Source organism: Squalius cephalus, assembly GCF_949319135.1.
Source record: "Squalius cephalus genome assembly, chromosome: 11".
NCBI lineage: Eukaryota > Metazoa > Chordata > Actinopteri > Cypriniformes > Leuciscidae > Squalius > Squalius cephalus.
This window is the reverse complement of record NC_137132.1, coordinates 29,398,956-29,412,571: the sequence shown is the minus strand read 5'-3', so window position 1 is coordinate 29,412,571 and position 13,616 is coordinate 29,398,956. Positions and strand designations below refer to the sequence as shown.

The 13,616-nt window shown below is 38.8% G+C and overlaps 1 protein-coding gene across 1 annotated transcript in view; it reads right to left on the bottom strand.

The window, feature by feature from the left end:
* The window catches only part of cog6 (component of oligomeric golgi complex 6), a 59,111-nt gene that overhangs the window by 7,257 nt on the left and 38,238 nt on the right, over positions 1-13,616 (bottom strand). Inside the window, exons 14-18 of the mRNA XM_079885856.1 lie at positions 12,626-12,757; positions 10,749-10,916; positions 10,519-10,626; positions 2,960-3,013; positions 838-917 (exon numbers count right to left, since the gene is read on the bottom strand). Coding sequence (XP_079741982.1) covers positions 838-917; positions 2,960-3,013; positions 10,519-10,626; positions 10,749-10,916; positions 12,626-12,757 — 542 coding nt within the window. The remainder of the gene's footprint in view (positions 1-837; positions 918-2,959; positions 3,014-10,518; positions 10,627-10,748; positions 10,917-12,625; positions 12,758-13,616) is intronic.

Sequence of the window (13,616 nt, the reverse complement as noted above, 5' to 3'; positions counted from 1 at the left end):
ATATATAAATATCAAGTCAGATTAATGCTTGGCCTATAAGGAACAGTTCAACCAAAAATACTACACACTTAAACTAATTGACTTGCACACATATGCCAAAACAAAATTTAAAAAAGTTCTCTCTGCATTTCTCCAATGCTCTAGCTTGCTTTATAATCTAGCTTTAAGATAGATAGATAGATAGATAGATAGATAGATAGATAGATAGATAGATATATTAAATAACGGCAACATTTTCAGATTTGGCTGAACTTATCCCTTCAATGTGAAGTGAACAGAACAAAATCTGTGTGTGTGCGTATGGATCCATCTCCATTTAGCTCGTCTTTGTATCTCATGCAGAGTTGAGTCACGTGCGGCGTGTTTATGTGTGGGAGAGAGAGAGAGAGAGAGAGAGAGAGAAAAATGGACCAGGAGCTAATTAGCTGTGCCAAGCCCGTGCACGAGTCCATCTCCATTAATAGAGAACATTAACCTGAGGGACAGTGAGTGCTCCTCAAGCCTGTTACATTTCCCAGTAACAATGTGACTCAATGTGTGCACCTCTCTACCGCTCAAATAGCAACATCGCACTGATGCGCTGATGCTAAAAGCACCAAGAAACAAGAAACATGACAAACGCACCAGAAACCTGTCATGCTCATGACCGCGTCACTAATGCCTTGACGGCCCCGTACATTTTACGGGCCAAAACCTTATTTGTTTAGGTCAGATGTGGTTGAGTAATAAGAATAGCTAAACTTGAGCTAGAAATTGTAATGTTTTGAAATGTAATGCTTCATGTTATTTGCTGTATTATAGACGAAACGTGTGTGATAAATGCAAGTCGACTCGTACTTGATGGCAGCACTGAGCAGAAAGTTGAGCTGCGGCATCACAAGTGTATCAGGAGAGGCCAAATAACGGTCAAACTGGACCTGTGTGTAAAACAAATAACACACTGTTAGACAAATCAGGAATGGAAAGACCTACCCTAGCTTTAAATGTTGCTGAGTTTTGCAAACGTGACCACACCTTTAAAACCATTAGGCAGCACTATTCAGACTGGATTCGATTTGTTGATTTACAATTACTAACAAAGGATGTCTGTGATTTCACCTAAAAAAGTGGCAAAGGGGTCTGAAAAAAAGATTGATAGACTGTGAAAACACTATGTAATTTGTTCTGCTGGTTGTGTGAGAAAAACAGACGGTTTTCAATTCTTACTTCCTACTCGAACCTCCATAGGTTTGTAACGAATTTGCATAATGGGCTTCTTCAATGGCTGCCTGTGAACAACGTCTACTTTGACCCTCAAACACTCGTTGTAGCTGAGGCCTGGAGGAGTTTGGTTTGTGTTGTACACATGTTGAGAAGACGCTGTTTTATGCGCTGCGAAAGCAAATCCACTTTTCCGCACATCAAATTGATACGGTAAAATAAAACGCCATCGTTACCATTCGTATCACTGTGTGTACAAGTGCTGAGGAAGATCAGATATGAAACTCAGATACGATAAAGGGCACTTAGTTTCTATAACAGGCTGTATCGTCGACCAGTCACAACAGACTGGGTTATTTGACCAATCAGAGAAGTCGCTTTGGATAAAAGCGTCTGCTAAATGAATAAATTGTAAATGTAATGTAATGAGTAAGCCCTCAGAAAGGAGGGGTTTAGAGAGACTGAATCCTTCACTGAACCGTTTAAGTCTAAAGGCCTGTTCACACCGGGACGAATTTCGCGTACGATATTCGCCGACGTTTAACGCCTCGTGACTAAACAAAGGGCGCCAATGTGAGTGTGCACACCGGCGCGAAAAACGGCACGCGTAAAAGCGTAATTTTTAAAAAAAACGCTTCGGGTTCGTTTTTTTGGTTTGACGCGCCGCGTCAAAAACTATCCGACCAATGAGATTGGCGCTTTTGTTCACGTGTCTGGAGCTTCTGAAGTTACAGTAAAACACAACTTGTGGGCGCTCAAACACAAAACGGTCTTGCCGAGCACACATACGTAACGGCGAAGAAGATATGCGCCATGTAGCGTCTACACTGCCGGGAAGAAATAAGACGAGGAAGATGCAAGGCAAGATGATTGTAGAGCTGCTGGTCTCGTTGGTGTCGGAACATAAAGAACTATATGACAAACGCGACAGCGACTACAAAAATCTTGATAAAAGAGAACTGTTATGGAGTGGTTTCTGTTTTACATTACGCACCATCTAATGTCAGGGAATGAATTTGCATGTTCACTCGGCTCATCGTCAGGGAAAATCGCTAAAAACACGTTGCAAAACGCTGGCGAATAACGCGCGCCGATATTCTTCCCGGTGTGTAGGGCCCTTAAGGATGTCAATTTACATAAATTCCCATAATCGATCGTTGTTTAAATTAACAATCAATAGTCCGATTAATTGTTGACCATAATCTCTTAAATCCAAAGTGGAGGAGGGCTAAGATATCACGTTACTTAACCCCATGATAACTAACACAATATAGGTGTCGTTTTAAAGCTTAGAAGCTCAACTTTACAGTAAATATAGGGAATATGACCATCACTTAACAAGTGCTTTTAAATTTGCTGACAAATTAAAAAATACTCTATTTTCATAGCGTGAACAAAAAGAACTGCTTTGGATAAAAATGTGATCTGTAAAATCTGGACGGGGAAAGAAAACTGTGGAAGTATAATCTGTAGTTTCCACGAAAGCCTAGAGCGTGTTTTGTGTCATCAGGTGGAGTTTTGCTGACAAATAAACGTGAATTTCTCAGTCCAGGTAACATGGAAAACGAGTAAACATTGTTCATTTATATACATTTCCGACATTGTAACAATACAAAGTGAGTTGAAAATCGGCAAAGTGTTTTTGACCTTGGATGCATGTAAGCCTATTTAGACAGGAGGAGACCTCCAAAACAACATTAGAAAACTTTAAAATAGCATAATAGGGGCACTTTGATAAAGAAAGACAAACAGGCCTCACCATTGCTGTTTTTAAGGATGTGCTGTCCATGCCAGGGAGGTTGGCCAAGGGACCCTAAGGAGGAGAACATGAACAAAACATGAGAGAAGGATACACAACTACTTCCCTTCAGCTGTGTGAACTGAAACAGCCTGCGGCACAGATATAACACATAAACAAAGAGAAGGAATAGGTGCAACAGGACAGCTTGAAAACACATGAAGTGAGAGATTTCACATTTCAACCTAATTCGTAGCTGCTTTGTGACGCTGTTGAATAGATGGATTTAAAAAAAAAGTGAAAACGGACAAAAATATGGCCGAGAAAAGAACATCTATTGACCATCTGACCATCTATTGGACAATGCAATTGAACAGCAACAGCACTTTGCTAGGTGTTGCATTATGAATTGAGTTCTGATACACTCAATTGAGTTCTTGAACTCAAGCTTGTGTACCCAGAATCCTTTATGTTCACACGCTTGTAGAGATTATGGGTACGTTTATACAACAACGATATGCTTAAAATGGAGAAGTTTTTCCTTTGAGTTTTCCACGTACAGACGACACCACTGTCAAAACGATCCCCATTCACACGGATCCGCTAAAACGTCTAAAAATGCTGTGACACTATCTGAACACACAATACGCGTGTGCATGACATCATCGTCTTCAGAGATTCGCGTTTTTGTTGTTTACAACGGAGACAGTTTTAAAAAAACTTCACTCACTTTGAAACCCGTTTTTAAAACTCAAACCCAAAACGCCTTTGTCATGCGGCCAAAACGCATACAAAGTTTGGTGTCGTGCAAATGATAGCAGTGGACTCTAAAATTTGATTGGATGAGACCCGTTTAAAGTCGTTATAGAATAGCCAATTTACAGAAAGTTGTAAATGCACCGACTAAATATTAGGGATGTGCACGAATATTCGATGTGTAATTATTATTCGAAAAATAAAATACTATTCGAATTTTACTACGTTGCTTTGCTGGCCGTTAATGCAGTGAATCCATGATAAATCCCAATCACTATCTTGCAGTTATAATTAAATGCACTGGGTGGCGCTGTGAGTTTAACAAGTGATGGTATTTGATCACATAATGTCGTCGTCGTTTGCCTCGCGAAGTTTGGAATTACTTAGATGAAAATGATATTACAAAATGGAAGTACTTTTAATCAAATTAATTAATGAAACTGAGTTATCATAATATCACCACCACAATGAGAAATGACATGAAATCCAAACAGCAGTCGACTGAGGAAAGACAGCTGTCCGTTAACGACTGCAGGTAATCTCAGCTGTAGAGCGAGTGATCAGATATGATATCCATAATCTTCTAATAGCAAAATGATTATGAGACATATACTTCCTTTAAGTTTCGTTAAAGGGATACTTCAGGATTTAGCATTAAACTTTGTAATAGTAGAAAACCTGTAGTATTTTCGAATTACCATGCTTTCCACCCTCATATCCCCCTGAGAGGAGAGATTTATGTATTTTTTGTCTGGAAAAAATCCTCCGATGACGCAAAAATCGTTATTTTGAGTCATCAGAGGATTTTCTGGACAGAGGCTAAAGACTACAGCCAGTAGAAGGCGTTGTTCCGCATGTTTTCAGCCCGCCCATAGAGGGTGGGATCTCACTCACAGAATGTACACAGTGTCAGCCGCCTCTCCGTCTTTCTTTGGAAGCTAAGCTAGCAGGCTCTTGTTCTGTGGAGAAAGCTGAATAGTAGGAGAAAGCTGAGTAAGTAGGGGTTACCATCCTCCTTTTCCCGGACTTGTCCGGCGGGCGAGATCGTTCAAAATGTCCGGGATTCGGCGTTTGCTTTCTGCGGTCGCCATTCATTGTTTACATTCAATCTAACTGAATTCATTCCGATTGGTGAATCTGAATGTAGTGTTTACATGAACGCTAAACAAGTGATCGGTTGATGTGCGTTTTAACATTGCTAAGAAAATTCCCGCTCCTCCGTGAGAGATGCGAGACCCGGCGCATCTCAGTAATGACGCCACCGGCCTCGCGCCGTTCTCCCGCGGCCGTCAGCCTCGTCCTGCTCGCCACAGTAAACATGATGAATGGCGACTGTAGAACGCAAAAGCCGAATCCCGGACATTTTGGGCGATCTCTAAATCCCTGGCAAACTCATCACGTAGGCTAGCCTTGTTGTTTGTTTTCAACTGCGCTCCCTTACCGGTAGGCGTGGCCTCCTAAGGCAGCGAAGCAAGTGCATTCTGGGAATTGTTGTCTTTCATCCACATAAGCCAAAAATACATTTTCTGGCTTTTCTCAGTCTAGAAAGCTCCAAATTCAAAAATTTCTTCACATTTCTTCTACTTAAATTACCTATTTTAAATACACATTCATCTTCCCAGAGGTGAAGTATCCCTTTAAGGGAGACAGGTTTAAGAACAGAAAACCCAAAGTGCTTTTAGAAACTTCGCTTAGCAAACCGTTATGTCTTTGTGTCTCTGCAACGTCTGTCAGCGCAGCGCGTTTTCTCACTCGAGCAAGTGGATATTATGGTTTTTCTCTACATGAACGTGAAACAATATAAACACGTTAATCATATGCTGACTCGAGAGCATACGTTCTGTACGATAACGGCACAGTCTGCTTTATTAGCGTTTTTTTCCCCTTCGTGCTGCTTGAGCTCAAATGCTTTTGTTCTTTATATTTTTTGTTTACACATATTGTTTCATGTTTTCAACTAAAAGAAAACCTTAAGATATATAATAAGCTTGATGTGTATATTATTGCCTAATTGTAAGCTTGTTCAGAAATGGTGACAAAAACTTAAAAAAAACCCTTAACTTAAAAAATAACGGCTTTCTCCTTAAACGTAATTTAAATAAACGAATATTCGATTTTTATGAGGCCAAATATTCGAATACAATATTTTTGAAAAATGCCCATCCCTACTAAATATTATATGAATTATAATTAGTCGCTACAAACAACGCAGTTAAAGGAGAACTCCGGTCAATTTTAACATTGAGCTCATTTTTTTGTCAATTTGGAGTGCTGTCAATACAGAGAACAACGACAAAAATCGGTGTTGCCTACACCGAGTTATTCTATTTTAAAAATTTGCACCCTGTTGACTTCAATGGGGCAATGTTTAAACCTGCTTTTAGCCTCTTAGCATCCTTGATGTGTCATTACAAGTGCACAGGTCATGTGAGTGATTCCTTCAGAGTGAACACGAGTGAATCTGACTGCAGTAGATGTGAAAGAAATGGATAAAAATGATGTTATTTAAGCCAGCGCACATACCTGTTTACATCCTGTTTTCGGTTGAAGTCCAAAGTAGTCGATTGTCGAGTTCACGCGCGTGATCATAGGTAACTAAACCTATGCGCGTGAACTCGACAATCGACTACTTTGGACTTCAACCGAAAACAGCATGTAACCGGAGTTCTCCTTTAAGATACGGGCGAAATTGGGAAACATTTACCCATGCAGGTTTCGCACCAAGTTCAAGTTTTTACGCAAATTTGCCGCGTTCACCAACAGAAACCAACAGAGTTGTGCTTCAAACATTGCTACACTACTGACAATAAACAATGGACCTTTCAGATCATTCATCACAATGATTTTTTTCACCACAATTAAGGAGGTTTTAGACATATGAATCATTGCAATGCACAACCTCTCATGGCTGATATTATAAAACGGATGATTCTGAAGTTCTAGGTACTTCGCACCAACATGAACAGTGTACAAAGATTCATTATGAGTGTCAAACATCAACAGGATCTTAATACAGTCTAGTGGTCTTTTTCTAGCGTATACAATTTGTAGGTTGGTAATGTTTTTAAAATGATGCCATGGACATGAGACACAAAGTTGGCTTTTGAGGGCCTGGTTGATGAATAATGTCTGTTGTGGGCAACAGGAGCCGTATAAAGCCGAGACAGGCCGTAATTACCAGCGTTGAGTGGACAGAGAAGACATTGAAGCAGTAGGCGAGACAGTTGTGTCCTGTGCTGTGGACAGCAGGTGTCCAGAGACGCTTAGTCACACGCCAGCCTTTTACGGGGGTGTGTGATGAGGACAGGCGTGGAAATGCCCAGACTGCACTGCTCTGCCAAGACCCACACACACCCGTGCTTACTGTACTTTCAACGCTTCTTGCTTTCTCGCCTGTCTTCTGTAATATAACACCTTGCTTTAAGTGCCGCAACATGTCCGAAAGAGTCGTCAAGTTCACTGGAAACTTTTTCACCTGACAATTACGCTGCTCAAACACCCATAAACGAGAGTAAGCATCAAAAGCCGTAGGAACAACATGAAAGGGCAGCAATTCTTGCTTTATAAGTCATGACGAATAAATTGCAATTTAGTGAGTCAGTAGCTGTTTCAAGTGATTCATTAAAAAGAACTGAATCATTCGTGCCACTTCATTGGCAGAAGAATCATTCATTCTGGGATCTGACTACACTGGCCACTGTACGTTTCTGATTTGATTAAAAAAAAGAAAAAAATTGTCATAAGAGTATTAAGAGTAATTTTTTGAGATTCGGACTACACCGGTAATGTTGTGTTTTTGATTCATTAAAAATAACTGGATCATTTGTGTAAGTTAAAGGGATACTTCACCTCTGGAAAGATGAATGTGTATTTAAAATAGGTCATTTATGTAGAAGAAATGTGAAGAAATTTTTTTATTTGGAGCTTTCTAGCCTGAGAAAAGCCAGAAAATGTATTTTTGGCTCATGTGGATGAAAGACAACAACTCCCAGAATGCACTTGCTTCGCTGCCCTAGGAGGCCATGCCTACTGGTAAGAGAGCGCAGTTTAAAACAAGGTTAGGCTACCAGTGAGTCTCCGTGCCGAGTCTGCCTGGGATTTCGGAATCGCCCAAAATGTCCGGGATTTGGCTTTTGCGTTCTACAGTGGCCATTCATCATGTTTACTGTGGCGAGCAGGACGAGGCTGACGGCCGCGGGAGAACGGCGCGAGGCCGGTGGCGTCATTACTGAGATGCGCCGGGTCTCGCATCTCTCACGGAGGAGCGGGAATTTTCTTAGCAATGGTAAAACGCACATCAACCGATCACTTGTTTAGCGTTCATGTAAACACTACGTTCACATTCACCAATCGGAATGAATTCAGTTAGATTGAAACGAGAGGTGTGCATGTAAACAATGAATGGCGACCGCAGAAAGCAAAAGCCGAATCCCGGACATTTTGGACGATCTCGCCCGCCGGACAAGTCAGGGAAAAGGAGGATGTAACTCCTACTTACTCAGCTTTCTCCTACTTACTCAGCTTTCTCCACAGAACAAGAGCCTACTAGCTTAGCTTCCAAAGAAAGACGGCTGAAACTATGTGTACATTCTGTGAGTGAGATCCCACCCTGTATGGGCGGGCTGAAAACATGCGGAACAACGCCATCTACTGGCTGTAGTCTTTAGCCTCTGGACAGAAAATCCTCAGATGACGCAAAATGACGATTTTTGCGTCATCGGAGGATTTTTTCCAGACATAAAATACATAAATCTCTTGTCTCAGGGGGATATGAGGGTGGAAAGCATGGTAATTCGAAAATACTACAGGTTTTCTACTAATACAAAGCTTAATGCTAAATCCTGAAGTATCCCTTTAACTGGCTGAAGAATCATTAATTTGGTAATCTGGCAACACTGGTAATGCTGTATGTTTCTGATTCACTAAAACAAACGAGTCACAAGAGTAATTTATTGAGAATCGGACTCCACCGGTCACATGTATGTTTTTGATTCATTAAAAAGAACTGGATCATTCATGCCAGTTCATTAGCAGAAGAATCAGAGTACACTGGTCACACTGTATTTATTAATTTATTTATTTATTTTGTATTAATTGAAAATACGAGACATAAGAATTTGGACTACACTGGTGGTCAAGCTGTACAGTTTTGATTCATTTAAAAGAACTTGCTCATAGATGTCAATAGTTCAGGAATCAGACTACACTGGTTGCATAATAAATAAATAAATAAACAACAACAACTCATAAAAAGTTGTTGAGTTTGAGAATTGAGACCATTGGTTTGAGAATTGGACTATACTGTCGTATTTTTAATTTGCAACAAAGAAAAACAAAAACATCTGGAATGAGTTCCAAACAAAAATAACTGGTTCTCAGTTCCTGAACCGACACATACGACATAATTCTGTGGGGCACAAAAGAAGAAACTTTGAAGAATAGTTGAAAAAGAGAGGAGCCAACAGTGAAATACTATAATGTTGTTGTTATTAGATCTTCAGCGATCTTAAATGTCTGCAATACACCTTATATAGTACACGATGTAAGAAGAGATGCTGAGTGCTTTCAGCTGTGCCAAGCCACATCATTAATGAACAACAACAAAACAAAAGGTAAACCATTTGCTTGGTCTAATCTGCAAATGCGCACACAGATGTGTACAGGTAATCGTGTTTACAGCATAAGCTTTATTTTTGTGTTCTTTTTCAATCTCAGGCCATTTCCTGCCATGTGATGAATTTGCCTGAACATCCCTGCTCTGTGATTTTATTAATGAGCCTCGAACCATAGGGTAACCATGGTAATACGGTCTAAAGGGATGGAATAGACAATAGAGATTTCAAATGTAAAATGAAAAGATAATAAGGAAGTAATGTGTGCTATTAGTGTGTGTGTGTGTGTGTGTGTGTGTGTGTGTGTGTGTGTGTGATGGTGGTGATATAAAAGGGGAAACGTGGGCCACAAATAGTGTTTTGCAAAAGAAAGTTAAAAGAAAACCAGGGTTCCTACACATTTTTCATTTCAAAATTCCACACTTTTCCAGATTTCTCTGTAGATTTTTCGGACCTAATTTAACATCCAACTGTTAAATAACTGCCAGGATATCAGGGCTCTGAAACGGTTCAAGGAACAGAAAAAAAAAAAAAAAAAAACAATTTTAACAGAAACATAAACAGATTTTTATTTTATTTTTTTATGTTCTGAACAGAAACACTTATTTAATATTACCTTTAGCCGGTTAATAACGTTATTTTATCATTCTGTATAATATTTTGTATTTGTTTGGCAGTCAACCAATCATGGATTCAAATATTACGGTCTATGCAAATGTGACATTGGACGTCCGCACTCAGCTGTCAAGTCATCATAGGTAGCTCTCAGGAGTTTTTCAGAGGATGTCTCCGACTGTTAAAGTTTCAGAAAAACTTTAAGAAACACATTCTGCTTATCAGGTTAATCAGCTTTGAATATTCCATCAGATTTTAGCACTGAAACTTTCTATTTATACACTCATTTACCCTTGATGAGAAGCAAGAAACACTCAAAATGTCCAGGCTGCATTGAAAAGCATAAAAGCAGCACTAAATAACTGATAATAATCGTCAGTGAGCTGCTCTGTGAGGATAATTTCCTTAAAAGCTTCATTTCTGGGTCTTGTGAAGCTGTGTATAATTCATATAATTCCTGTAACGCTGGGAAACTTCTGCAGTTGCAGAGCAGTCGACTGAGCAAAACAGAGAGGGGGGAGAGTTTGGGGGATTTTTGCACGGTTCAAAGAGCTGTTCCTTACTCAAATCCTGAGCGTTTTTCACACGAGTTCTCACCTGCTCTGCGCTGTGCTGCTGGACACAGCTGTAGATGTGGCTCAGTGCGGCTCTGGTCAGCACGAACGTCGCCTGCTCGTTGATCAGAGTGTCCAAATGAGCCTCAATCTACAGTAAGTGACCAATACAAATAACTTAATAATAATCGCTTTCATTTAGAACTCAGTTTGACCCATCATTTTAAATTGTCTTATAATTTAATATAATTTAAAAGTCCATGTGTAACACACCTGAAATTCCAGCATTTCCAAGCGTTTATCAGTGAACTCGAAGAGCGCCAGTGTGGTCTTCATCATGTAGAGGGAGTTGACCATGTAGGTGGCCATATCCGCTGTGCCCAGGTTACTGGCTGATACCGTGCAGAGCTGCAGCAATGGGTCAAGGATGCAGGACAACACCTGAGAACCAGCGTAAAAAGAGAAAACAAACTCATGACCTCTGTTTGACATAAACATAAGCAGTGTTGGGGAAAGTTACTGTTAAAAGTAATGTGTAACAATATTGCGTTACTCCCTAAAAAAGTAACTAAGTGCATTACTTAGTTACTTTTTATGGAAAATAATGCATTACGTTACTTTTGCATTACTTTTTTTGTAATGAAAAAGTTTTATAATAACAAAAAAACTAAAGTTCTATTTTGGCAAATGTAAAGGCCCTTTCACACCAAAAGTGAACTGAATAAGACTCAGGCTGAAGGAAATGTAAACTGATGTTTAAAGTCGTTTTTGCTAATTAGTATGGTTGAATTGGACCTTGGAAGGTCAACAGCTAAGGCATTGGTTAATAAAGTGAGATTAAATACATAAAATAAATGTGTGAAAAAAGTAATCTGATTACGTAAAGTAATTTGATAATGTAAAGTAATTAACTATGTAACGTAATCTGATAATCTAATTACAGAAAGTAATCTGATAACGTAAAAGTAATTACGTAAAGCAATCTGATAAAGTAATCTGATAACGTAATTACGTAAAGCAATCTGATAAAGTAATCTGATAACGTAAAGTAATTAACTATGTAAAGTAATCTGATAACAATCTAATTACAGAAAGTAATCTGATAACGTAAAGTAATCTGATAACGTAAAAGTAATTACGTAAAGCAATCTGATAAAGTAATCTGATAACGTAAAGTAATTACGTAAAGCAATCTGATAAAGTAATCTGATAACGTAAAGTAATTAACTATGTAACGTAATCTGATAACAATCTAATTACAGAAAGTAATCTGATAACGTAAAGTAATCTGATAACGTAAAAGTAATCTGATAACGTAAAGTAATCTGATAACGTAAAAGTAATTACGTAAAGCAATCTGATAAAGTAATCTGATAACGTAAAGTAATTACGTAAAGCAATCTGATAAAGTATTCTGATAACGTAAAGTAATTAACTATGTAACGTAATCTGATAACAATCTAATTACAGAAAGTAATCTGATAACGTAAAGTAATTAACTATGTAACGTAATCTGATAACAATCTAATTACAGAAAGTAATCTGATAACGTAAAGTAATCTGATAACGTAAAAGTAATTACGTAAAGCAATCTGATAAAGTAATCTGATAACGTAAAGTAATTACGTAAAGCAATCTGATAAAGTAATCTGATAACGTAAAGTAATTAACTATGTAAAGTAATCTGATAACGTAATCTAATTACATAAAGTAATCTGATAATGTAATTACATAAAGTAATCTGATAAAGTAATCTGATAAAGTAATCCGATAACGTAAAGTAATCTGATAACGTAAAGTAATCTGATTACGCAACTCGCGTTACTTGTAATGCGGTACCCTCAACACTAAACATAAGTACAGCACGCATATTTGGAAAACAGTGTATAATATTACTAAAATGCATAAACACAAAATATAATAAGACAACCGATTATTTTCTTGAATGAAACAATAATAAAAAATATTGAAGCTTTACAAAATGTTTCACTTCTACAAAACCACTTGATAAATGTTGTATAATACATAAATACAAGTTAACAAAAAACAAAGAACAAAACGGGGAGTATTTATTTCTGACAACCACATTCCAGTCTCTAAAAGGTAGAAACACACTGGATTCCTCCACAAAACAAGAAATAAAAAGTCACCTGCGCAAAGTCAGCCTGTCGGGCATCAAGAGGCAGAACTGATGAATCATGGGAGGCCAAAACCTCTCTGAGGAGCGACAGAGTCTGAGTGAGGGAGGCAGTGGGACCCAGATCAGGAGGAGGAAGCTCTACCTGAGGAAACGTTTAACAGTCTTGTTTAAAACACAAGTAATATATTGTAGGTTTCATGGGTTTTATACAGAAAACATGAAAAAACAGAAAACAAGTCCATCATGAGATGGACATTAAAACCACTGTGTATGAAGTGCATTTTTAATATCTTCTTAAATGAATTCATAGGTTCAGACACAAAAAGATGAGCATCATGTCACTGACCCACAGACAAAACATTCAGAGTTTTAGACTCTGTACATTCAGACTTTTAATTGCAGTATTTACCGCTCTAACTCATGTCCAATACCCTCAAACTCAAGCCAGGCATGTCTGACAGTGAGACTGACACCTCTGAAGGCTGACTAATAAACACCCTGCTACGCGAACACTACCTAGGGCTCTGCTGCCTCTAATATAGCTTATTAGCTCGGGCTGGTGTTCCTGGCACCCAGAGACGTCAGGGAGCGATACGTAACGTCCTAAGCCTGATTAGATTAGCGGGCTGCTAAGGCCATAATTCTCTCAGAAGTGTGGAGAGGAGGCCATCTTGCTCTTGCTATTGATCCACTTATCAGTGAAGTGTTTTTTTTTTTTTTTCAAAGTAGCCTGTTCATGTTCAAGGATATTTTGGGGCTAATTTAAAATCCTTGGTGCGAGAATGCTGTTTTTCAGCCTGGCAAAAACACCATTCAACTGATGAATGACCGTAAGGCACATTTGTTGTGTCAATCACCATCGATAGATAGGATGTTGTTAGAGCGCCACAATGCAAGAGTGTTCTGGGTTGTTTTCGGCCAGTTTTTGGAAGTGTTTTTATTGACCATTAAGGTGTTATTATTCACTGGTTTACTAGCATGATGGTGAGTAAATGACGGCA